General features: G+C 40.3%; 1 protein-coding gene across 8 annotated transcripts in view; it reads left to right on the forward strand.

Moving 5' to 3' along the window:
- The window catches only part of macrod2 (mono-ADP ribosylhydrolase 2), a 390,971-nt gene that overhangs the window by 99,728 nt on the left and 265,133 nt on the right, over window positions 1-26,110 (forward strand). For all 8 annotated transcript variants that reach the window (XM_046070270.1, XM_046070272.1, XM_046070269.1 and 5 more), the window contains exon 4: window positions 16,666-16,695. In XM_046070270.1, the coding sequence (XP_045926226.1) occupies window positions 16,666-16,695 (30 nt within the window). The remainder of the gene's footprint in view (window positions 1-16,665; window positions 16,696-26,110) is intronic.

Raw genomic sequence — 26,110 nt, forward strand, 5'->3', positions numbered from 1 at the left:
ACTTTAAAGTGGGCTTCAATTGGCAAAAAGAAAGTAAGTAAGTAAAGAGTACTAGTATTTTGACTAATTAGAGGACAGATCCTAGGAGAGTCTAGTAAACGGGTAATATACCACAGTCCAAAATACTACAGTAATAATATCGCTGTGTCATTTGCTCTATTTTGCTTGGGAACATATTGTGTTCTCAGTTGTCTTGAGATTGTGTGTGTTGGGACGCTAGACGCTAACTCGAAGCACCACACCTCATCAAAGAGTAGTTGGAAGTGTTTATGGGTGGGGGGGTGGAGGGGGTAGATAGGGAATTGGGAGCATCTTGAAAATACAATTTGTAGGCAGTGTTTGTGCCAAAAACAGAGTAAGGACTGGAAAGTGAGTTTTAAAAAGCCAGTAGTCTCTGCGGCTGGAAAAGTAATCATTTGCCTTTGGTATTGATCAGCAACTCTATCAAGCCCCCTCAAATTAGAGATAATATAATCAGATATTTTTTTACTACGCTTATATTGGAGTAGAAGTCCTATTAAAATACTTATTTAATAGCAGTATTCTAATATGTTAACTGTTCTACACACAAAGGCAACAGTGCTGGATACCTGATTAGAAAATGACCTCATCGAGACATGACACAATCAGTGTTTACAGCTCATTTTGACAGGAGTGATGAACATGCATGGGCATACTTCCTGTTGAAAGCCACTGAACTATGGAACTATCTGATCAGATTTGCTGAAGTGAACATCCTTCTGCTGTTTTCCTAAACAAATAACTGTCATTTAATTTTTTACTGGACCTCCTGTTTCTCTCACATGGCAGCCCATTTCCTGGCTGCATGCACTGCAGTTTCCTGTTCCTTGAATCAGAACAAACAGTGGAGTGTTTCTGTTGGGTCTGTGGAGAGATCTGAAGGATGCTACAGGGCACCGGTTTTGAGAAGTTAAACAAGTAAAATCAAATTTTAGCTGAGTTCATTTTAATAGCAATGGGAATCACACACAGACTCATATATGCGAGTAACTTGTGCTTTCTACTCGCTCATTCCTGCACATTTGCGTTAAAGTGTCTACCTTTGGTGACTTCGGTGGTTTTATAACCTCAGTACTGGATATCAGTTCATTATATACACCATATCCTATGTTATTAACAACTAAAGCTCTCAAAAGTACTGTAATCATCTAATTCATTTGGCCATCACTGTGATTTGGACAATGAAGTGTTTCAAGCCAGACATATTTATTATTGCTGCAGAATAACAGCACTTTGATTTAATGATCCAAGCCAAGAACATGGACCTCCCCCCCATTTCCAACTTTGAAACTTAATATATCACATACATTTTAATGAAGAACTTTTTAGCGGTGAAACCAATAAAATGTAACCAGACAAATAGTCTTGTTGACCTAAACAAAGTTTAATATACATTTAAAGTCAAATGCGTCTCCTGGCTTGAACGAAACAATACGAGTGTCAGTCGGTTGTGTGAGTCGGGGACGGAGTGTTGCTACAACGCTCCAGATGGGCAGGGTTGTATCTGCTGTTAGCCGGCTCAGAGGCATGAGGCCTGTGTGGAGCCTAAACAGATGCTGCTCTTTAAATGAGACTTCTGACATTAACAGCGGTTAGTGCACTCCTGTGAGGCCTCACTTTACAGCTGTTCTGAGGCCATTTCGTCTTTTAATTGGGATGGGAGTGATCATAGATTACATTAGTCGAGCAGGAGACACTGTGGGTCGATGGGCTCCCACAATGAGACCCCTCCCCTTTTCTCTTGTCCTCTGGGCTGCTAGCTTGATGTAACCTCCTGCTTTATCAGCCTCTCATTGGCCCTCACAGACCAACCTAACTGTTAGCGTTAAAGAGACAACTGTATGAGAAGGTTTTGCAGGGAGAGCCTGTCTATTAGCATGTGTGTATGTACGTTGGCAGGAGTCTACATGTGTTTGATTTAAATTGGACTATTGGAATCAAACAATTCTTCTCCATATTTCTGTTGCAAAATGTCTCCTTAAAAGGAAAAATACATAACATATTTTTCTTAAGGCTAGTATGCCATCCGTCTAGACCGAGGGCTGTAACCAAGACCTGCTGTCTGGCCACCAGTGATATATAATATATTTGCAGGAGACGATCCCTGTATTTATGTATGAGTTAAATATGCCCAGGAGACACCACTGGAGATTACATATCTGCAACCGGAGTGCTAGAAAAGATTGACATATGGCTGTTAACTCGATTCAAACATGATTAGGCCAAACTGAAGAATGAATGCTCCCTCTCTTTGACCGAGGAGGGGGAGGAAAGGCAAATAGAGGTATTGACAGGGTATCGGTGCTCCCTGTGCAGGCCACAGAGCTTGAAGAGTATGTTTTTATACTTGAAAACCTTCAGGGAAAGGGGTCAGACTTTGTAACAAGAACATACAGTATATCCGCTGAGGTTGTAGAGCCAATGCTTTTTTCTCTGTTAGATTAAAAAAAAAAGAAAAGCAAAACATGTCAGGATACCCAATCCTATCAATCAAGAGCATGTCTTTCCCAGTCCTCTTTCACATGGCTCCAGTCCACACACAATGCTTGCCCCACCCAACACACATGCTAACACAACAGGGAACACTGACCAGAGGGCAGTTAGTTTGGGCCGATCCATTTTATTTAAGCACAGGGTGTTTGGAGCGGTTAATCCTGCACTACTTGCTTTGCTCTTGAGTTTTCACCTCTTCTGTCTCTGGTCTAGTTCTGCTTGAGTTAGTGCTCTCTCTCTCTTGTGAGCCTTTGTCTGAGGGATGGCATAGCTAACCACAAAAAACATTTGTTACAGTCCTAATGGTTTGTGTATATCGCTTTATCAAACAACATCTTTTGCGTTGTTATGTGTAGCTTAGCGGGCCTGCATTGTGTTTTAGTGATCCTGATTCATCCTGCATCAGATCTCATTAAAGATGGAAGTGAAGATTAAACCACTTCCTCTTTTGCACACTGCAGCACTGGGCAGGGAGGCATCGTCTTCCTTTGTATTACTCATAAATAAGATTATACAGGCAGTTCCTGCAGTGGCAAAAATAATGCTCGTTTGCCACACCAGTGAAGGGTTTATTTCATCAGACAAGCTGGCAGATGCTCCGGACACCATTATCAGGACTTTACTGTAGCGTCACAGCAATGTAGTAGATTTTGAAGAGGGACATAGTATGAGTCATAGTGGGACATGCACTTGTGGTGGGAATAAAATGAAGCTTTTCAAGGGGTATCGTGCATATTGCACCACCTCTCTGATCTGGGTCTAATTAACATTTTCTTCTGTCTGTTGCCCCTTAAGTCTTAATAAATTCAACATTTTTCAGTCAAAAACTTAAATGATGTCAAATACCCTGTCTTAGTGATCAATACAAATATATGACTGTGTTGTGTGACACAGACTTGTGTGAATTGGTCAGATAGTGTTTCTCTGAATGGTTCTAATGTTGCGTTTCTTTTGTATTTCTGTGAAGCAGGAGAGATAAGCCAATTAAACGCTGTGGAGAGTTGAAACTGTAGTCCAGCTTCATAAATGATGAACACAGCAAGAGCTGGTCCTTCACTGGTGACTCCTCAGTAATTAGAACTTCCATTAATGATCATAAAGTCCCTCTTCTTTGAAGTGGTGCCTTAATCCAGACAGTGTCACATTCTTTCAGTGTATTCAGGGAGAAAGCTCAAAGACGCTAATCTGATGCCATATCTGAATTTAGCAGTGTGATGGTTATTATGCTGTAAAGAGATGCCTCCATCTTGGCATTTAATTAAAAAAGATTGAAAGAATGTGGCTCTGCTTTCAATAATCTTATCAGAGTTTGTTAATATTTTGTAGTTTACATTTATAAGCAAATTATTCATGTACATTGTGAAATTCTTGCACTGTAATTGCATCCTTGGTCTAATCCTTTTTGTTTTAACTGGTGGCAACTATGATACTGTGAGACAAATCGAACCCCACTGATGGACACCAGTTTAGTCAGTCAGTCTACCTGTGTAACTGCCGATTCTATTTAGGTCATTTATCCATCTCACCCTCCTAACTGAATTGCATTTTAATTGTGTGTGCTTTTAGCCATCTGTGGCTTCAGTTTTCTCTCTTCTCCACAGTGCACTCACATTTACTATGTGGGGACACAGAAAACAGGAGCCCTATTGCTCCCAGACTGGACTGCCTCATGGTTGAGGTAACCTTGGAATACAGTTAGATCTCAGAGGTCACAGAGACATTTCCATCCTTCACGTTTCCAAAAAGTGTGTTTGTCAAACATGTGGCTTACTGACCTGTGAGTTCTTTCAAACAGTTAGTCGAGTTTGCCTCTTTCCCTATGAGCCAGTAAAAATACAAAAGGCGGAGCGAGAAGCGTTGTGTGTCGGGACTTGGGACCTGTCCCTGCTCATACTCCCTGATTGGTTGGTGACAGGAAAGACTAGCTGAGGTTAATTATGGAAAAAGGATATATTACAGCGCTGTGGCACCCAATGCATTTCAAATGATGTGTCCTTGGGATGCAAGGTTACTGCTGAGTCCTTCTCGTCTAGCTGGAAACAGCCTTTGTAACTGTAGGTATTATTGAATGGGCCTGACAACAAAAAGGTCTTGTTGACTTGTGCAGAGTGTGTGGTTACACAGAAGATCTGTCTGCCCTCTGACATTGTTGTTGGGATGAATTTTCCAAAGCTCATTTCTTTGTAGGGAGTCAATGTATTAAGACTGCCAATGCAACAGCTTTGGTGTTCCCTATATCAGCATTCTGTGCAGTTAGGGACAGCTGGTTGATTTAGTGACAACAGTGAGGATCAAACAGCTTCTCCCGCGATATTAGAAATAGTAGAGTGGTGCAGTAACTACTAGCATGATCTTTGATATTATGATTGTGGCAATATTACCTGTATGTACCTGACATGTCAACGCCCACCAAAAAGTTAGTTTCCACATTACATAATCATATCTTTCAGCTACTGTCATAGCTACATTTCACTCTAGCTGAAAGCTTTTCCTGCCTGCGAAATGTCACTGTATTTAAAAATGTATGCTGTGATACATTGGATAACAAAATTATGTGTCTTACAATGTGTTTTTTTTTTACCTTGTAAGTAGTTAGAGAGAAAAAGACTTGGCACAGTGTATTTTATTTTCATGGAGTTCTTCTCAGCAAAACAGGAGAATCAATCCTCTGCCTCTGTCAGTTTCTCTCCTTCCAGTTTTGGCCTCCCAATCTGAATTACAAACAAATCCTGTCTCAGCTTTTATTTTATCGTCTTGTTTGATTTTATGCAGGATTCGTTTACAGGCAGTCTGTAGCTTTCATTTCGTCCTTTCCCATGTATGCTGCTTTTTCGGGTCAGATTCAGGTTTTTTGTTCATTTTCAAGCTCCCACCTGCCAGATATTTTTGTTAGCCTTGTGCAAGGGTGAAGGTGGATTTATATTATTTTACATTGGGATCGGTGTCTTCAGGAAATGTCCAGTCAAGGCCATTCAAATTGAGTGTTAGTGTTGGTTTATTCATGCTGATTTCACATTGCATACTGTTGCACTTTTCCATCTGTTACACAAAGTGCAAGAAAAAGGAATTATAAAGAGTATTGAGTTAAATAAATCTACCAGGGGTGCCTCCCCCGATGTTCTGCTTTAACATTCAGCTCTACAGTCAGCCTCACAGTTACTTTCAATATGTATGCCTCAAAAAACCTTAATTTTCTTCAGCATTTGTAAAAGCCACATAAATTGGCGCTGCAGAAGTGACAGGCCCCCTCACAATGTAACTAGTGTGCTAGTGTGATTTAGTGTTTGATTGGTGTTTTGGATTTCCCGAAGTGAAGCAGCTCTCTGTTCACTGCCCCACCACCTATTGTAGAGGCTCTAACACAGGAACACTAAAGCCGGCAGTCTCGTGTTAAACAGGCCTGGTTTGGCTAGAAGTACAACAGGGTTTGCTGCTCGTTATTACTAGCATTCTTTGGCTGCTGCCCTCTAATATAAGATGTTAAAATGTGGAGTTGTTGCTATCTGAGAAGGACACTTTGGAGTCCTGCACCTTCCTGAGAACTGAAAACTCCAATCATCACTCGGTGCTGGCACCCTCACATAAAGTTAAGCAAAGTCAGCAGGAAACCCTAAACTCACACTAATAATGCTAGTTCATTTATTTTCTATACAATGGTTAATGTACATCCTTTTCATCAGTAGGAGGATATCTTGTGTAAACCTTAGCTTCAGCACATAACCTAATATTAGGATGGCTACAGTGTGTGTGTTGGGGTTCAGCAATGAAATAAAGAGCTTGGAGGCAAGCCAATTAACGGCTGCAATTAAGCAGCACTGCAAAGTTCAGCAGGAGGACGGCAATATCATTTAGAGAGAGATAACCATTGTCAATCTATTCTCCTAGTTAAGTATCCCCAAGACAACTATTTCAGTCTCTCTGCTTGCAGCATGTCTGTCAATAATTTAGTTTGATGTGGTTGATTATGTGTCCCATTCTCCTGTGTATGTAAGAGGAACACCTTCTGATATAAAAACAGGTACAAGCATTATGCTCTGAAGCATTATGCGGAATGCAAGATGTGTATAAAGGGGTAATGGTAGGCTTACCTGCTTTATCCAGTGAAATTAATGTGTAATTAGCAATTTCCTTGTCCCACCTATTTTTTCAAACATAGGTGATTGAGAAGTACTTCCAATGGATGATTCCAGTTGTTCAGGCAAATGTGCATAAAACGGGTCTTCACATTAAAGTGTGGCTAAAATCCACTGATGAGTTAGAGAGGTGCTATTAAGCCAAACTCTGTTGTCTGTTTAAATATCATGGAAGCACGGAGAGATGAGTGTCAGCCAGACATTATGTTTTCAGACCAGTGAGAGGTACAGTACTGTAAACTTGATTTGAGCAGACTGGTGGGTTGTATCAATTGAGCTGACATAAACAAGACCCACAGAGCTCAAGACTGGGCAATATCATGGAAAAAACAAAAAAGACACACTTGGAATATTTAACTATTTTCATTTAGCCAGTTCGCTGTTTTACTTAAGCTCTGATTTATCTGCCAAGAGGAAAACACTCTGTCTAATTGTATAATTCTCACAGTGTCAGCTCTGTGTTTTACTGTTTCATAGGGTTCCATTTTAAACCTCCTCAAATAAGCAATTGAAACAGGTTGTCTTTTTGTTTTGTTTTAACAAAAGGCTGCAGACACCAGTGAACAGGAAATCTTCCACTGGGATTCTGTGTGAATGTGTTTGTGGAAAAAAAACAACAACCCAGATGCTTGTTTGAAGATGCACTGAAGTGAACATTGTGTGATCCATAGGCGCTACAAAAGAAATATTATGAAAAATAATATTATGCTGTAATTGTTGCAGACCGTGACATTTCTGTATCTAAGCTAATTCTACAGTTGTTGTTCAACAGGCAGGAACTGTGAGGTATTTATGTATGTGAAAACCCCATTTTGGTGTTAGTGCTTTAATAGTTACAAGCTACAATATCTAACAGGGAGATAACAAGGTGTGATATCTGTGCACTGGTGTCAGTCTAGTCTCTTCTTTTTTGAGCTATAATGATCGTAGGGCAGGAAAGTAATAATCCTAACAGCTTCAACTTGCTTCAACCCTAACCTCACTGTTACTGTTGCAGTGTTCTGGCCTAAAATAGTGGCCTGTGATTGGAACTACTATGGAAGACATTGTCTTTGAGGTGCAAAAATGTTTTATTTCCATTACAAAGTATGGGAAATAAATCTCAAAGTAAATACCTCCCATTATGATCAAACTGTCACTGTTAATGTTAATACAGGTATGATTATTTATGAGATCATCTCTCATCCAAGAAGGATTGGCTTATCTTTGTAAGAACTTTCATCATGTACTTCAGTAGACTGAACTGACGTGTCTTCATTTAGACTCTTACACTTGATTTAGGAGCATCCGTTTCTACAAGTGCTGTGGATTTAGGCAAAAGAAATGTATGATAATTTTGCAGTTGCTTTAATAAGTAAAACCTTACTGTATAATTTTATAATTTAGCATATAGTCAGTTCTCTGTTACATAAAGAATAGTTGTTTGTCATTGAACATTACATCAGTGTGTCTCCCCTAATTGTCTATTAATAATCCTGTGTTCTACAAAACAGACGTACATGCTGTAGGAGTATAACAATTTTCCTATTTCAAGCTCCATGCTCAATGGACAGAAAAGGAGAGGTTTTTTTCACCATGACAGCATGAATAATATGGTGAATCTCTTCTGGACTTGTGATTGAGTTGCTCCAAACTGATTGCTGTTGGCGCTCCAGGGAGATGAGTCTCTGTGACATAAATGCAGCACTTCTGGAGCCAGAGCTCACTTCACACATCACCTCAACACTCACACCGCAGTGATCAAATAGACGCTGGTGGGAATGAATTCTCTTAAGTGCCGGTTAAGTGCATTTTGCTAAGGAAGTAAGAGAAGTTAAAATACATTTAGTGTTAAAAAAGACAATGCACTCTTCCTTAATGCAATGTTCTGCACTTAAGCTATATGAAGTCTCACTCTGAGTGTATATACCATCACATGGCTGTTAAGGGTAAGGCCCTCATTTCCAGGCTTCTATTTTCTGCAAAAGAGAAAGCAGTGATATGTAAGGAAGTCGATTCAGAAACCACACTTCTTTGGCTGAGGATCTCCAATTTAATGCTGTCCTGGCTCTTCCGTCTGGAGAAATCCCAGCCATGTTATTTTGGATATAGTGAGGTGAACTGTCTGGCTGCCTGGCGGGTACCTAGCTGGGGGTACTGGACTGTGAAGGCCCTGAGGAGCCATGCGGGTCTTTACCATACCAGCAGGCCTGATCACCAGTTAGGAAGCGGCTGCATTAACGCAAGGCTGATAAATCCAGAAATGTGCCTGGATAAATCCATAATATGCACCTGCTGGCCCAAATCCTGCCAGAGCTCCGCAGTGACACTGGACCGTGTGAAGTTTGTAGATAACCTATTTCATCTCAACCAGAAAATGATGGTGCCTCTTCAAAGTTGGCACACATGCACAGGGTTGGTGAATATCAGTTGAAATATCTTGATTTGTTATATAACATTTCGCGTATTAAAACTTCATTTTTGTCCAGCGAACAGAGTTTAAAGTTGAATACCTAGCCTGGCTTAATTTCTTTATGGATTTTTTCATACAGTATGCATAAGTCATCTAACCTTACTGTAAAAGTCTAATTTATTGTTAGTGTTTTATAGGATTGCCTAAGGTCTGTAAGCAATGAGGTGTGCTAAGATGTCAAGACTTGATATATGAATATGATACTTTGAACATTTACATGTGCCATTAACTGGTTTTATTTGTGAACTTAATTTGAATATAATAGACATGATTTAATGTTATGTTTTAAGTTGTTAAGAGATTTCCTTGCAGGGCTCTCACAGCCCTTCCTTATTATTATAATGTGGAACTCAGTTTCACCTTTTCCAAATTTTCTAAATTCAACTATGATAGAGCAAATGACTAATTGAATGTTTTTTTATCTGAGATTGTGCTTGTGGTTTCTCACAGACAACCACAGTGCATTTGGGATTAAAATAGCAGGAACGGATCGAAACAACATCATCTAATGAACCCTGCTCTCTCTGCTGCCCCCTGCATTGTGCCTTCATAGCCCTTGCAGTGAGGCTTTCTCGTTCATGTTAATAGGCTGTGTCTTTAGTGTTCAAAACAATTATTAAGTAACACTTCAATTGTTAGAAAGTTGTTTTCTGTGTCTAACTTTGGTGGCATTGACTTTCCCTCGGTGTCAACTTCAGAAGAAGTACAAAATTGCGCTTTGCAGAGCCCACCTACAGCTTTATTTTCTTGTAATTTCTCCAAGCTCCCTTCTTAGGATTGGGGGTTGAGCAGATGCAGGTATATGTATATTTATGAGGGGGATGTGTATTTCAGGGAGAAGCAGTGTTGTGAAAGGTGACCTTGTTAGATAAAAGGAGGGCTCGGAAGCCAAATGATGAAAGAGAATGGGATCATCCTGGGCTCATTAATGTGGATTTGAAGGTCAGGTAATTATAACAATAGACGTGTGGGCTGGCTTTGGCATCTGGTATTGTTGCTTTGTTATGAAGGTGACAAGCCTGTGGAGGAAAGGGATTAATCACTGTGACACCAGCTTGTTGTCACATTGATACATTCAGACATCATAACACTACTGCTGTAGTTCTAAAAGGAAGCTGCAAAAAAACAACATAATCAACAGTATATGACAAGCACTGTTAAGAATATGAATAGGTTTAAGAAGCTACCCACGGTCACCTTATTTTGTAATGAGTGCTTCATAGTAAAAGCCAACCTAAACAGAATTCACATCATTATTACAGTGATTTTGAAAAGTTAAGCCTTAGTTTTTGGCATAAAAACAAGTCTCCTCCAAAACTAGTGATACTGTCACAAGTCAAATGCTACTTCACACCACAACAAATCCACATAGCTGAGGTTGATATGTTAACACATGAACCATTTTATGCAGCAGTGAAGGTATCCAAGGAATCCCACAGCCATAGACTGCATGTTTGAGCCAGATGGGCTTTTAATAACTTGAACTGAAAATACTACAAAGTAGCCAAAAATTCAACCCACCATCGAACTTAATGGAAATTTTGTTTGTGCTGAACGCTGACAGAGTATCAATACACATGAGAAATGAGAACTGCTTCATGTTACCTGCTCCAAATCAATTTAATATAACAACCCAACGTATAGCAAACAGGGACTGCAACAAAGTCCTACTAAAATTTTACAATGCTGAAAACCCTGTAACTTACTGTAAGCTAGTGTGGAAAACAGGGCATATAAAGCTGGCAGTATACTATTAAATTTAATTCCTTGTTTTTTATGGTGTGTGTGTGTGCGCGTGCGTGCGCATGCGTGCGTGTGTCACAGCAGAGGCACACAACTTGAAATTCTTTCAAAACAAGGAGTTATCATAGATAAAACAAGCACATTTAGGTAAAATGAGCACAATTCTATGCTATTATACCAAAATATGCAAAACCAAACCAATCACAAGTCAGAGTTGAACAGTGGCAGGTCATGCTGTTTTGGAATAGTTCAGCAAGTTTGCCTATGCAACCTGTACATACTGAAGATTCTAAGAGCAAATGCAGCACTTGCTGAATGAAAACCTTCACTTTTGCCTGTGCTGAAATACCAAATGCTCTTGGTTTAAAGTAGGCTTTAAGATTTATGCTTTCACGCTTTGTCTAAATTGATGTGTGCAAGCTTCATATGAATATCTTATTGTTTTTAGCATTCCCCTCACCACTGAACCCTGAAATCTGTCATGTCAAGAAGAAGACATACTTTACTGTACTGTGTGTGAGTGTGCTGCTGGGATCGAGCCACCTCTACCACAAGTTTGTCTGGCTCACTCAGGCTCCTCAGGGACCACTAGAAGCTATAAAGAACAAAAATGCCAACCAGTATTATCAGACGAGGCAGCATGTGTGGCGTAGCATGCAATTTTAATGTGCCACAAATAAGAAATACCACTGTTGCCTCTCCTCCCTCATCTCACAACTGGTAGCTCGTTTAAGTTTTATTTCTACTTGTGCGAATTTCAGCAGCTACTAAAAGAAACAAAGAGCCCCCATCATTAAAGGTTAGAATTGCCCCAATTTAACACAGAGCTCCACAGACATGGCATGGGTTCACCTAGATACTAAACCCAGATTAGTTTGGTTGCGTTAGTCTCTAAGTGCATGCACATGAATGTGTGTACTTGTGCATGTGATTGCATGTGATGTGATGTGTGTGTATGTGTGTGAACAGGCCCAGTATCAGCGCCTGTTAGGGAGGCTGGTGGAGTGGAAAAGTGTCTGTGTGTGGAGCAGCACGTTATTCCACTCAACAAGAATTTGCCAATCCTTCACTCCACTGACTCTTTGTACATGGACATTCAGAGCTGACATGTTAGACATCAGAGCACTATGCAGAGGAACATCTAATGACCATCTAAGGCTCAACCAAGTCTACAAATGATCAGCTTCTTGTTTCTCTGAACTGTTTTCTTCTTTATTATAGGCCAGCCATTTGCGGTTCATTGTGCATTAGATGCATAATTTGTGCCTGTCAAATTAGCTGTGAATATGATTTCTAATTAAAGCAGAAGAATGGAGTGGGGGAAAAAACAGTGTGACTCCTGGCTACAAAGAGCAACTCTATTGACAGAGTTTGTGCTTTTATCTGGGACAGTTTGTGTGTTTTGTATTGTATTTGCTCAAATCAGAATTCCTTCCTTGTGGACCGTTAAGAACCGCTTCAAAAGCAGCAGTGAGTGATACTGGTATCTGCTGATATGAAGCGGCATACAGTTGCTATAGAACATAGCAAAGATTGTCCCTATCACAGTTAATTTGACTCATATATTTACTGAAAATGCTTCTAAAATGCCTGTGAGATTTGCAGACACAGATAGGCCTGTAGCATATTGCAGTGGCTGAAAAATTGCACCCAGAAATCTATTTGAAACAAAGCAGGCAACTTGAACCATAAAACTTTTTTATTAGTTTCTGTACCCCACCCTTTATCCCAGAGTTACAGCAGAGTACACTATTAACCTTTGTGCTTATTGAGAAGTGTTTGAAAGGCTGCTAAGGATAAGGTGAGTGTGTATTTGGTGGAGCATATTTAAAGGGTTCAGTTATGGTGGCAGAGACCAGAAGGTAGACAGTGGATCTGTTTACTGCCTTGAGGTTTTGTGGTTATGCACTAGCACTTCCCATTTAACTGCATGATCTAGGGCTCTGCTGACGACACCATACACGCAGCCCAGATCCGTGCCTCACTGCCCTCTGCACACACAGGACTCACACACTGAAGTGCACACAAGACATTTTTATGAATGCTCTGAAAGTATATGGACACACTGAGACAAGAGGGTGGTTTCACCATTCCTTTTCACTGTGTTTGTGTCTGTGTTGGCTTCTTAACACAGTGCCACAATCCATAAACTGTGCCTGTCACACTCTCCTGCTCGGGTTCTGTTATCAATACTTTCTTGCTGTGAAAATACACAGCAGCGGCCCCACTGCACTGCCATTGGTTGAGGGCAAAAATGAGGTTGCTGTGGGGGTTAGAAGTTCAGAGGGCAGAAGGAAGTGTGTTCTCCCACAGTGACAATTCAGACATGTGTTTGATGGGCCAGCCTAATGCCGTGGACCAGCAGTTCCTAATGGCCTGCCATCTCCAGGCAGTCTGGGGAGCCCTTCCACTGAGATTTATGACCCATGTTGTGGTTACTACTGGGGCGACTCTCAGCAGCACTCCTGACAAACTCCAAGTCCTAACCTACTCTTTTGGCTTCACTCTTTATTCTCATTAACTGGGTCGTTGCAAACCTTCAAGGCTTATCTTTACTACTGCAAAAAATATATATTAAGGTTCTCTGAAATATTAAAACTCAAAGATCACTGCACTATTTATGTGGGATCCTTGTAGCTGTTTTATAGATGGAGATGTGGTCTGTTCTGTCCTTGAAGAAAAATTGATTCATGAACCTTCTCTAGGGGGCACACACTGGCGGACACTAAAGAGAGGACAGCAAAGACCCATTAAATTTACATTCAAATACACAACTCCACATGTACACACTCCACCACTATAGAAGAAACAGATAATCATCTTCTGATAATACTAATTGTTGGCTCTCCCACTGCTTCCCTAAAGGCAGAAATGTGTTGATCCACCACAAGATAGCCAGACTGAGCCCACGGCAGGCACAAACAGCAAGGGGAGCTAGTTTATAATTAATACACACACTATAAAATATGCATTATGGGGTGGATGTGGCCAAATATGGATTTCTGTTTTGATTTTCACTCAGTATAATTGATAATTCTCAGGCAAGTCATACTGAATAAGAGACAATCTCACAGTCTTTGGTGCCAACAGTGTAGGGCTGCTCTGTGTGCTGCTGTAGGTTGGCTTCTCTACTAGCTGTTTCTTATTTGTGTCATGCTTGAAGACGGATTGTCAAAGCAAGTCCCCATTCATTTTGGGATTTTAATGCCTCCCTTGATATGTATCGCTGTGGGCTGAGCTCACTGGCTCTGTAGGTTACAGACATTTTGTGTGCATAAGCCGCGGCCCAGTTTGCTTTAAGATAAACTGTCGAAACATGTTTCATGACATTCTTATCATTAAAGGAGAGGATGCAGGGAGAGGAGAAATGAAAAGACATAACACAGACTTTTTACCCCTCCCTACTCCATATTTATCAAACCAACCGCAGAGATGAGACTGCTGTCGAACGCTATTCATCTCCCAGTGGCTATTGCCATGATCACATGAGGTTAGAAAGCATCTAACATCTTACCCCCAGACTACCCCATTCACTACTACCACTACCCCACCTTACACGCATACACACACAGGAGAGTTGTGTCAGACTGATTAGGAACCACATCTCCAATCTCTGATTAGGAGTGGAGTAAATGAAGCACCCCCCTCAGCTATGCATTTCCATAATGTCAGGTAATTAAACCCCAGTGTTTTAATAGCTCAGGAATAGGAAGACTCCCCAGGAGACTAGACAATGATGATAGACATTTCTGAAATCTTGCATACTATTAACTTGCTTTGCAGTGCTAACTGGCACTTGAAACTACTAACTTTCATTGTACTGATAATAGATAAATAACAACAAGCTTAATAAATTTACATCAAGAAGAAAACCAAAGAAGGTAAAACATCTGGGAAACTGGACAGTTCTCATCTGAAGAAGTCTCTCGGAAGTCCACTTGCCCTTGATTTTAACCTTCCTTGGATAACTATGACCTGGATGACTGAGAACCTTCACAGACATCGAGAAGAAAGATTACATACATTGCCACGCATTTCTTTTTACGCATGTATCCAAGCATTTACCCAAAAATCAAAAGTATATCTGGTGATAAATATTTAAATATATATTTCTACATTCATCCATGCTTTTGAAATATGAGCAGAAACTGTCCTGTTCTGGAAAAGCACATTTGAGTTGTGTGTTTGCTGTTGATAGCTGACAGATTCCAGAGCTAAACAAAGGCGTGAACAGCGCGAACGTCTTTTTCATCACAGAAAAACCTGGAGAGGTGCTATTGTAAACATGACAGTGGATTGTCAGAACATCCCTGTTTGAGTTGCTGTTTCTTGTGTGTGCATGTTATGCTCATAGTGCACACACGCACAACAAAAGCCCTTTGATGAAACAAATTCTGCAGTGGGAGAGCTTTCTTTGTCCCTGTGCCCACTCATATATTTGGTGCTCAAATGAGAACAATGCAAAGCCATAATGGTGCCACAGAATGTTGCGGAAACTGAGTGAACTCCAGAAGTCCCCTTCAACGCGCAATCAGGCCAGAAAATAATAACATCCATAGCACTGTGCCATGATTGGGGAACTCTCCCAGATACCACGTGTTCATTATCTGTTGCTTGTGCACAGAACCTTTTCGAGACGTAATAAGCATTTAATGGCATAGTGTTCACTGCTAATGACAGCCAACGCTGTAGCAGGAACTGAACATCATTAAAGGCATGTTGCAGTGTAGGATTCTTCCAGTGCCCACTGTATGAACTAGACTTCAAACGTATAGGTTACCTACTTTCAGTCACACCCACATTAACAGATGTACTTCTCCTAATCTCCTCTAATTATTCTTCTCTCATGTGTAACGGATGTCTCCAGCAAAATAAAAATATTTTTAATGATCCACTTAGGTAACACTCTGACGTTTCCTTATGTGAATCTAAAATAATTTAATGTCAGAGATTCACATGAATAACACAGGGCGTGGTCAAACTAAGAGTGAACTAAACTGTCCTCAAGCTGACCAAAGAATAACAGTGAGCTAAGCTTTACTCTGAGGGTGTTCTGCATGTCTATGTCACACGTGAGGACAAAGCCTCACCCTTTAAGATCCCAGGTCTTTCACTGAAGAGCTCCTCTCTACTCATGTCCAACAATTTCTGTGACATGTTTCCTAAAATAAACAATCGGACCCCGCAAAGCCATGGCATAATCTGGGTTCTTCTGTTGTACAGCAGTAGATACAACTCTCTCAAACTCCTGGTCACTGTTAATTGCTTTTAATAAACCACATGTTTTATTGAGCATAACCTCTGTCATGTAGCCAAGGAAGAAATCTGCCAAGGAGTGTACATTGAAATTAGCTGTTGACTGAATCACATTTTTGTTGCCAACTTGCTAGTCTAGTATTCAAAGAAAAACACTGCCACACACAGTGATCACATTTGTCTTTTGGAGTTGGGATAAACAAACTATTGGATGGCATTCTTGTTACTTGTTCCCTTTGGTTGACTGTGGTGTTGTTTGAAGCTATCATAAAAATGCAAAATCTTGTGTTGCCAGGTACAGCTATTCAAATGTGTGATTACAGGTTTAACTGGGAAAATGATATAAATCCATTTCTGTGAATTCTTTCAGTAGTAGTTCTGTTCATTAGATGATGTGAATGTCACATTTGCAATAAGAGTTTAGCTTGTGAAATTCTTTTATGAAAAATGACACTTGTGTGCAGTTAATAAATCCAAACCGTTATGTCCAAAGATTGCTGACACTATAGAATGATCCATATTTGCTTTCTCTTTGAAGCTTATTGACTTTTTTATCTGTCTTTTCAGCAAACTCCAGTCTCCTGGGAGGAGGAGGTGGTGAGTGAACACCTTTTGTTTTTCATTATATCATCTCATTGTTTGTTCCTGTGGTATTAAAGCAATTAAAGTTGCACTCATCACATCCATCATATGAGCACATCTGTAATCTTTTGTGGGTTCATGGCAGACTTTAGTGTCTATTTCGCTCCAAGTGTTTGTGTTAAATATGGCTGAATGTAAAGCAAAAACATTAGTGCATGGTGCAGCGCAACCTTGCACTCTGGCACACTGAGAGATGGTCATTACTTTAGCAGCCTGCCGAAGAACATTATCATCAAAGCAATGGAGGAAATTTGAGGCAGCCAACCGTGGGGCGGGAATAATGGCTTGGGAACTCCAGTAAGATGCTACTGCCCATTCCGTTCCTCTTCTCTGAAATTTGACTTCAACAGTGACATGATTGAAATAATCATTCTTCACAACAGTAAGATGAGGTTGGGCTACAACGCACTCAGTTAGATGGTGAATGTTAATATTTAGTCCGAAGGGGGAATTTTGATGATATGTTGAATGGTATGACAATGAAATAAGGTCACTGCTTCAGCCTTATCTGTTTATCCATCTGTGTTGGGTTTCACTTTGAATGTGTCACAGTCTCCTGACAGCCTTCAGTTGTACTGGGTGATTCCAACCAGGACATTACGTATTGGTATACCTCATCTATCTAATATATCTGATATCTATGTATCTATAAACATGTATGTACATTATATAGTGCATATGTTGTAAGTTGTCTCTATTTTAGGAGTTCATTTCAAGATAATCTTTTTAGCTTTAATGCAAACAAGACCTCCACTGCCATTTACAATGTGCCAGATGTACCCTGTTCATCCACATTGCATGCATGTATGTCCTGTATTAATTTAGCTGTGATTGTGTGTTTTGTAATCACAGAACTAAAAAATAGATAATGATGTGGGTGACTTGTTAAAATGTTATACTGTTAGTATATATATTTTATCTGTCAAAAATAAATTTCCCTTCAAATTACATAGTCCTTCTATAGAGTAGTTTTAGAAATAGTTTTAGCAAAAAACTGCACATTAGGACAGAATTTTGAACTTTGCAGATGGCACTTCTGTATTCATTTATTAAGATTAACACCTGGCATGAAATATGAGTCATCAGAGGTAAGAGATGTGCATAAACATCAAATATCAAAGCCACTGCATAGTTAACTGCTCAGTGTACATGGTGTCCATTAGAGTGTACACAGAGCTGTTGAAATCTTATTCACATTTAATCATGTGGCCTGGAGTGGCCCTCATCTTGTCTGATACATGGGAAGACTGCAAACTTCCCAGCCGTTTCAAAGCAGTGCAGCATCCCAGTCTGCATCAGTGACATGGAGAGGCCCTCAGTGCACAGTCATCTGAAGAACTTCTGTGATTGAGATCAGAGGTCACGAACATGCGTCTCCACAACCAACCCAAGCCCTGTAAAGCAGAGTATGTAGTCCTCCTGATTGGTGTCTGTCTCTGCTGCAGCCGATTCTCAGTATTCATTTGCCCGTACGGAGAAACAATAGAGGCAATTTTCTTTGCGATTATGTTTTCATTATTGTTATTTTGTGGCAAATCACCTTTTCACAGTTCTCTGAATCTCGGTTCGCAGCCTTGTTGATTAACCCAGGTTCTTCTTCGACTAATAATAATAGACGTTAGGGTATTACAGATTGCACAGTTTCAACACAGTAGTAACAAAAATGAAGTCAAATTTGCGGCTGTCAACACTGAAACGTGAGAAAGTATGTGTCAATTAATGTCATGCTTTGCAAGAAAACATTTAATTGATTGTGACCTGCAGCTGTGCTTATTAACTCCAGAGGAATTCTAATTGTAGCTAGTGCCATTTTTTTGAGAGCAAAGCCTCTTTTCAATCTTAATTGACTTCCAGCGATGCTATTCCTGCCAAGTTACTGGCACAAGATACAAGGTCAATTAACTGTAAAATGCTAAGACTCACATTTTCTAGTGTTAAAAATGACCACAACAAGTCTTTGTTATTTTATTATTTCTCATGTGTGCATTCTTGTGAAGCTTGTTTTTATTGTTTTGGCCATGCTAAAAAATGAGGAGATGAGTATAACCAGGAAGAGATTCCCATTATCTACCAGAGAGCTGAAAATGTAATTTTTCCCCCCCCAAAAAAGCTCTACACCATTTGTCTTTTATCTGTACAAGGCCAAGAGGGGTTTTATCTTCCAGTGTCTTTATCACTAGAAGGTGGCTGCTAAACCTGCAAAACTGCTCTCACCCTGGCCTTCCCTCTACCTCTATCTGTGGTTTGGCATGTGAAGACCTCCTGCCTTGGTGGCGGCGAGGATCGATGTGAAGAGGAGATGTGCTCTCATATAGGGCCCGCCTTATCTCCCAGCTGTCTTCTCAGGGCTCGGCAGAGGGGCAGCTGCACAACAGGATGATCCATCATGCTGGCCTCGCACACCTGAGCCATGTTTAGTTCTCACAGCTCTGGATGTAGGCCTCCCGCCAGTATGTGAAAACTGGACAAAGTCTTGTGTATGAAAAGTTAGTTCACCACCTACACACTTTTAGAAGTTCTCCTGGCTTTACATGGTTTTGAGGGTTAGGGTTTACTTTATTCCCCTGTATGTGTAGGTATCTTTTGAGAGAAAAGTTTTACCTCCCTGTATATCTTATCAGTTATTCAAGTGTGATATGTGGTGGTGTTTTGTTGGCTTGCAGCCAGAGCAGTATAAATAGGGTGGAAAGAATTGAAAAGAGATTTATCCTGTATTCAAAAACACACATTAGTATATTCCTAGCATTAGTTATGGAAAAAAAAAGAAACTAGAAAAGATTCTTATGCCCTGATGCTCTATTAAATCCTTAGAAATCACTGATGGGAATTCTCTCTGGTTTTCTGTCTTCAGTGTTATGTACACAATGGGGTTAACCAAAATAGCACCGTTATCTACGTTAGACATGCTGGTCTCACTGGGATTCCATACATACATAGAGGGAAATAACAATGATCTCTGATAATAGCACACTAAATGAGGCCTCTGTGAATAGAGGGTAATTATGAATGGTACCAGGTTGCTTGTGTGATGTGTGTCACAGCATGGCTGGATGCTGGCACAGTCCCAAATGAATAGACCTAATGTAAACATCATGTTGTCTATCTCTCCTTTCCCCCCCATTTGTCACTTTGTCAGACACACACAAACCCAAGGATGCAAGTGCACACTGAGCCATGTAATGATACCATGAAGCCCTGTGTAGCCATCCTTTCACTGCTCCAGTTAACAGCGGGGCACTGCACGTCCATAGCAACTGACCAAAAACCATGAAGCCCTGTGTAGCCATCCTTTCACTGCTCCAGTTAAGCAGCGGGGCACATGCATGGCTGTTTTGTACGTCCTGACTCAGGCTAATTTGGCCACGGGCTGCTAACGCTCACTGAACTCACCAGCCTTTGTCATTGCTTACATAACATAGTCAGTAGTGCTGTGTGCCCCCAGCTCTCCTCCCTCATAAGTTTCCTAAACAGTGGTATGAGTCATGGCAAGTACCAACACATTCTAATATATGGGACTAATTATGCTTGCTGTGATCATGCCTGGCTGTGGTGGTGCTCATGTGGTTCTCTGCAGCTAAAGATGCCATCGGATGTAGACTCACAATGACATGGCAAGGCAATGCTTAGTGGCTCTGCTGAGAAAATCATGTGGATACAGAGGCATGTAAATTACAAAAAAATTACAAACAGAGGGAGTATACCGTCCTAGCTCTGACCTTTGGGTGAAATGTGAGAACATGTGCTTATAGTAAATTTATCTGACCACAGCAGCACAACATAAGCACTGCAATTTCAACTACACAGTAACTGCAGGACTGGCTCTTACAACAGAGTGCTCCAGCATACTTAAGAAAAGAAAATGTATCCAGTTTCGGACATGTTTGGATAATCCTTTATCAAGATCCCTAAGTGCTTCACCATGCTTATCTCTATCTCCATGTGTTATGCAAAGAGCTCTGTTTTCTTTTCCTGTCACCTCCAGGTGAACCATTATCCCCTGTCTGGGTCCTGCCTGAGGGTTGTTTATTGAGTAGATTGGAGGGGACCGGGGCATGGCACTCTGTGTGGGGGAGGGGTACAGGTCGAGATATAGAGTAGTGTTGTGTGATGGTTTAGGTTAGATGGCCTTATGTCCCTTTCGTAATCATCTGAGCTCTCTGGAAGCCCCAGAACTCCCCTGTATGATTAATCACTTAAAGATGACATATTATTCTCATGACTCATAGATTGCACACTATGCTTGACTGATGGTCCACAGTTCACAGATGGTAGTAACAGCCATTAGCATAACTTATGACAGAGATAGCGTATTTCCCAGTGGAGTAGCCTAAATAATGTAAAATGATAAATTGAATGCAAAGATTCCTCAGTCAGAGCGGTACCCTCGGGATTAACTTATCCCCTCATATTTAGTGGGCAGTTCTACTCTGATCTAGGTCCACCTTGTATTTGTGCTGTAATGTTCCATGTGCCAAGTGTGTTTGAGGCCGTATTGATATAAACATGTATACGTCTCACAGGTACTGTAAACTCACAGCATAAAGACATATGAATTCTCTTTATTCGTTTTGTCTCGGTGCGTTAAATTAAGTACACCTCTGAGTTGTGTTCATGACATGGTTTTGCATTCATACTTGCTTGCTTGTCATAGCACCATCCAAATATGGGAGTGCCCTCTTGATTAGGTTTGAGCCAGTGATATTCATTTAAATAATTAAAATAAAATAAAAATCCTTATTTGAAATGGCTTGGTTGTTGCATAAGCAGGGAAGTCATTTTGGAAATTGCACTTACTTAGTAAAATTATAAAATAACTTTACGCTACACATCCCAAGTGTAATGCACTTCTAAGTGAGTTTATGCATTAACGCTGCAGTGCATGCTACCACTCAAGTGTTGCCTTGTCTTTATTATATGTGTAACTCGGTATACTGACTGCATAATATGCAAAAAAAAAAAACAGAACACTCCTTTGGCAAGTACATCAAATTATTATTTGTCAACAAAGTTTATTACAGAAGGAGTATGATCTATGATATCTGTGTAGTAGCATCTTACTTTTGAGTATTTTCAATGAAAAGTGGTGAAAAGTGACCATTCATTAGTATTTAAATATATTATTATGTCAAGTCAAGTGACATCTCAGTGGAAACAATAGTCATTATATTGAAAAATGATCATGTGACAACTACCCCGCTGCTATCAGATCATTTCACCCAATTATTGCAGAGATTACATAATTTAGAGGGCATTCAACTGACATTAGCAGGACAAGGACATTGTGTGGACTGCACTTTGTGGAACCCAAATAGTGATGGAAATTGCATTTCAGCATGAAAGCTCTTTCTAATGCCATCTTTGGCTCCATCCCGCCACCACAGCGAACAGTCACCATGAACACCCTCTCCTCCTCCAATCAGCAATGATGGATGGACTAATTGATGCAGAATGATTGGGCCATTCATTTTAGACTACAACAGTGGGTTCCATATTTAGGATTAGCATTGCATTATAATGGGAAGGGTAGAAGAAATGGTCTGGGAGTCAATGAACACTAGAGGGAAAGAGGGACATCGTTGTAGAGATGTAATTGTAGAGACAAAAGGAGAGGAAAAAAAAAACATTAGATGAGAGCGGTGGTAACAAGACTGGTCAGTTGTGTAATGTTAAGCTTATGAGACATAAGAAAATGTTCCAAGGGATTTATGGAGAGGTGTGTGTCTATCTGCGAATAAGAGCAAGCGAGTAGGGCATATAGCTGCCACGTGTCCTGGTGTCCCTCTCTTAGCCTATGAATCATTCATCTCTGTCCCCATGTATAAATCAAGCTGCCGGCCGTCGCCTGCGGCAGTGATGTCGTTAGCTAGTTGACGGCATCACTTGATCTCTGGCACTGCAGCGCGGGTGAGGGGAAGGGCCTAACTTTAAACAGCACACATATCAGCATATCAAACTATATGGAGCTTTCTGTGTCTGACTGGTGTAGCAAGGTTTGTGGAGCTAACCAGGACCACACAGAGACACAGTTTGCTCAAAGACATGTTTCGCCTCTGACACTAAAAGTTGCACTTTGCTATGAAATTGACAGTTTCCTGGGAACCACTCTTGAGTATGTATGTGTAATGCAGAACATTCAATAAGTGTCTGTATAATGCATATTGCATTTTAGTTTGTTGTTAATTGTACTTGACAGCTGGATTTTCCTGCATGTGTAAAACAGATGTTTTTAACACTATCATTTGATTGAATTAGTGAAAATGCATATTCCAAGTGCTTTTGATTTTTTGAAAACATATGTTGACTTCAAGGATTTGTTGACAAGATAAATGTAATTTTTTTTTTTTCATAAGCCTTAAAGAGGATTAAAATATGCAGTTTTCACCCAGCAGTGAAGTCTTAGAGACTGAGGGGGAAATAGGGTTATATTTCTGTAAAGGAGAATTGCACCAGAGATTCCCTACACCCTACTCACCTATTTCCTGTATAATTTTCAGACTGACAGTCTCACTGCCTTTTGCCACTGAGGGGTCATTTGAAGTGGAGGCCTTCACTCCACTAGAATCTCTCACATGGTATATTGAACAAGAGGATTGAGAAAGTCAGGAGCCTTATCAATTTGAAATGCTAGCTCTGCCAGGTGCAGCTCAAAACCTCAGGGCAGTAGCCAAGCCTCGAGGCAGTTGATGCCAGGGAGTCTCTGAGTGCTGTTACACTGGCTTACAGTCCTGGTAAAGAACAAAGTCTTTGTATAAGAAATCTTTCTCTATCTTTTGTTTTGGTATGTGTTTTTGCATGCATTTTTCTGCTTTGGCACATGTTTTTGAATTTTGCCTGAAAGAAACAATGCAAGCAGCCATCTTGACTTCATCAGAATCATTAATTAAAAAATAAATATATGTGATATTGTAGTTGGGTCCTCTCCTTCCCTCAGGGTTGCTACTGTAAACATATTGCAGCTCCTTGTTTTCTTGTGTGTTTGACCTCCGCAGCCATGCTCTCTCCCTTTTTGTGCTCTCTCTCTCTCTCACTCTCTCTGAGAGGAGACGAAGGTGGCCTTTGACGTCAGGGGACAGGAAGACTGATATTTCAACCACTTAGTAATTCACATGCTTTTGTGCAACAGAGGACTTGCATTCTGTCTCCCCTTGTACATAAAGCACAAATACCACCACATAATAGGGCTGGAGAAGTAAGCAAGAAAGTGTCAATTTAGTTCTCTTCCACTCTGCATCACACACGACCTCCCCCCTGTGCACCAGCATTTCTGGGTCAGTTGTTGAGATTTTAGACAACTCAAAGCATTACCAACCCCAATGTCAGAACACATTTGTGTCCTGCACAGGCTTTATTGTGGCTGTTTTGAGGGTAGATCCTGCACGCGGCCTGTCCATTTTCTTTTGCATGCATGTGTCTGTGTGTATTATGTGTCCATGTGACTGGGTGTTTGCATGCCAGTGTGTGTGAATGTGAACGTGACTATGCATGCATGTGCCTGCATGATGACATGTCTGTGTGCCTGTCTGAATTTGTAAGTGTGTGTGTGTGTGTGTGTGTGTGTGTGTGAGTGATTCTTAATCAGAGATAACTGGATGCTGAGCTGTCTTGTCAGTTGACTCAGTGGTCAGTTTTGGTCCCGCTGCCCCCAGCAATACAGGATGGAGTGATGAGATCTGACAGACAGGGACAGTTCTTAGTAGGGCACCACCCTATCCCATAGTCTCACCAATCATGACAAAGCTACTTACTACAAAGACATCACAAGAGGCTCCGAGAACTTAGCCACATGCTCACAAATGATTCAGAGGCAGTTGACATGCCAATAGACCAATCATATTGAACCCTAGGTCTGGACAATAAAACAATAACAATAATTATCGCAATGTAATTTTTTTCAATAACAATATAACAAATGTTCAATAAATGTTCAATAAATAAATAAATAAAATATAAGATTTTATTCACTTGAATAATACACTAATTAGGACTTCATTTTTTTAGTAAGATTTTTATTTTGTTGAGGAAAAAGGACTGATAAAAGCTTTTACTTAATTTTACTCATGCATATTTGGTGACAAAGATTTTATCATAATTGTATGATTGAATGTTCTACCTCAGATCTGTGAAGTTTGGCCTCAAGTGATGACTATAAAAAAAAAAAGAGTTTAAAACCACAATAACCATCAGGTTTCTTCAACTTTGACTCAGGAGCAAAAATTAGCCCTTAAACTCAAAAGAATTAACAATTTGATACTTATCGTGATAATTATCAATATCGAAAGATATGAAACTTTTTATCGTGATAACATTTTTGCCCATATCGTCCAGCCCTATTAAACCCTATTATTTTCCTCCAGTAACAGGCAGGTAGGACAAAGGGTAAACAGAAATTCATAAATACACCTTCCACCATTTAACACAATCTGTTTTTTTAAATTAACAGCCTGAACTGAGCACAGAGACTGAGAAGTTTAGTATCAAAACTACTGGCTCTGTTTTCTTTGCTTTGAAGTTTAATATAATTGAATTAACAAAGGGGTTCCCTCCATGTCATCTACTCTTTATATCTAACAGTGGTGAAGGTAATTGGGAAGCCAGTGGAGATCAATGGAAGAAATTAGCAGGACATTGTCTTTAAACAGAGCCATTAAATCAATAAACAGCCACCTGGCCAGGCAGAATAACATTGCCCTAATAGCCATTTTGCTTTGCAAACTTATTTATAATATGAATGCTGTGTGCTATACATACGCATATATACTACCCGTATTTTATTAAATGAAGTTCACAGGATTGTTCTTTTATTGGTGTCCAGTTGCAATTTTGAACATATGAGACCACAGACTATTGGTTGAAAGGAAGCTACGCTGATACCAAGTAGGTGTGGTAAGACATGTCTTGTTTAATTCCAATAGTTACCAAATTACTCTTCATTTTGAGCTATAAATGTACTGTGTACCCTTCTGGGATGTTAACTATAGCTGGCTCATGGATCTTTACTGTATTGCCTGCTTTACAGCTGAGTTTCACGTGCGCACTGCATGGCTCTCTGGGGTCTGTGCTGTCTAAGCAGTACATGCCATAATTCCACTAACCACTATGCATCATAAAAGCACAAACAAATAAACACACAGAGCTCAGATTGCTCTCAAGTACCCAATGTTTACGGCAGGGTTGGGGCGGTATATAGAGCTTTTCGGTATGCGACAGTGTGCTGATAATAATGGGTCTTTGAACTAGCTGTGGGCGTAGTGGAAGGAAAATATTCACGTGAACATCTTTAAAGACCTGCTTGGTGGTAATTAGTGGCACTTCTTTGACGCTTCACTGTGAAAAGAGTGACCTGCTACGGTGGCCTTTTGCCAACTAGTAA

The sequence above is a fragment of the Micropterus dolomieu genome, linkage group LG15 (assembly GCF_021292245.1).
Source record: "Micropterus dolomieu isolate WLL.071019.BEF.003 ecotype Adirondacks linkage group LG15, ASM2129224v1, whole genome shotgun sequence".
NCBI lineage: Eukaryota > Metazoa > Chordata > Actinopteri > Centrarchiformes > Centrarchidae > Micropterus > Micropterus dolomieu.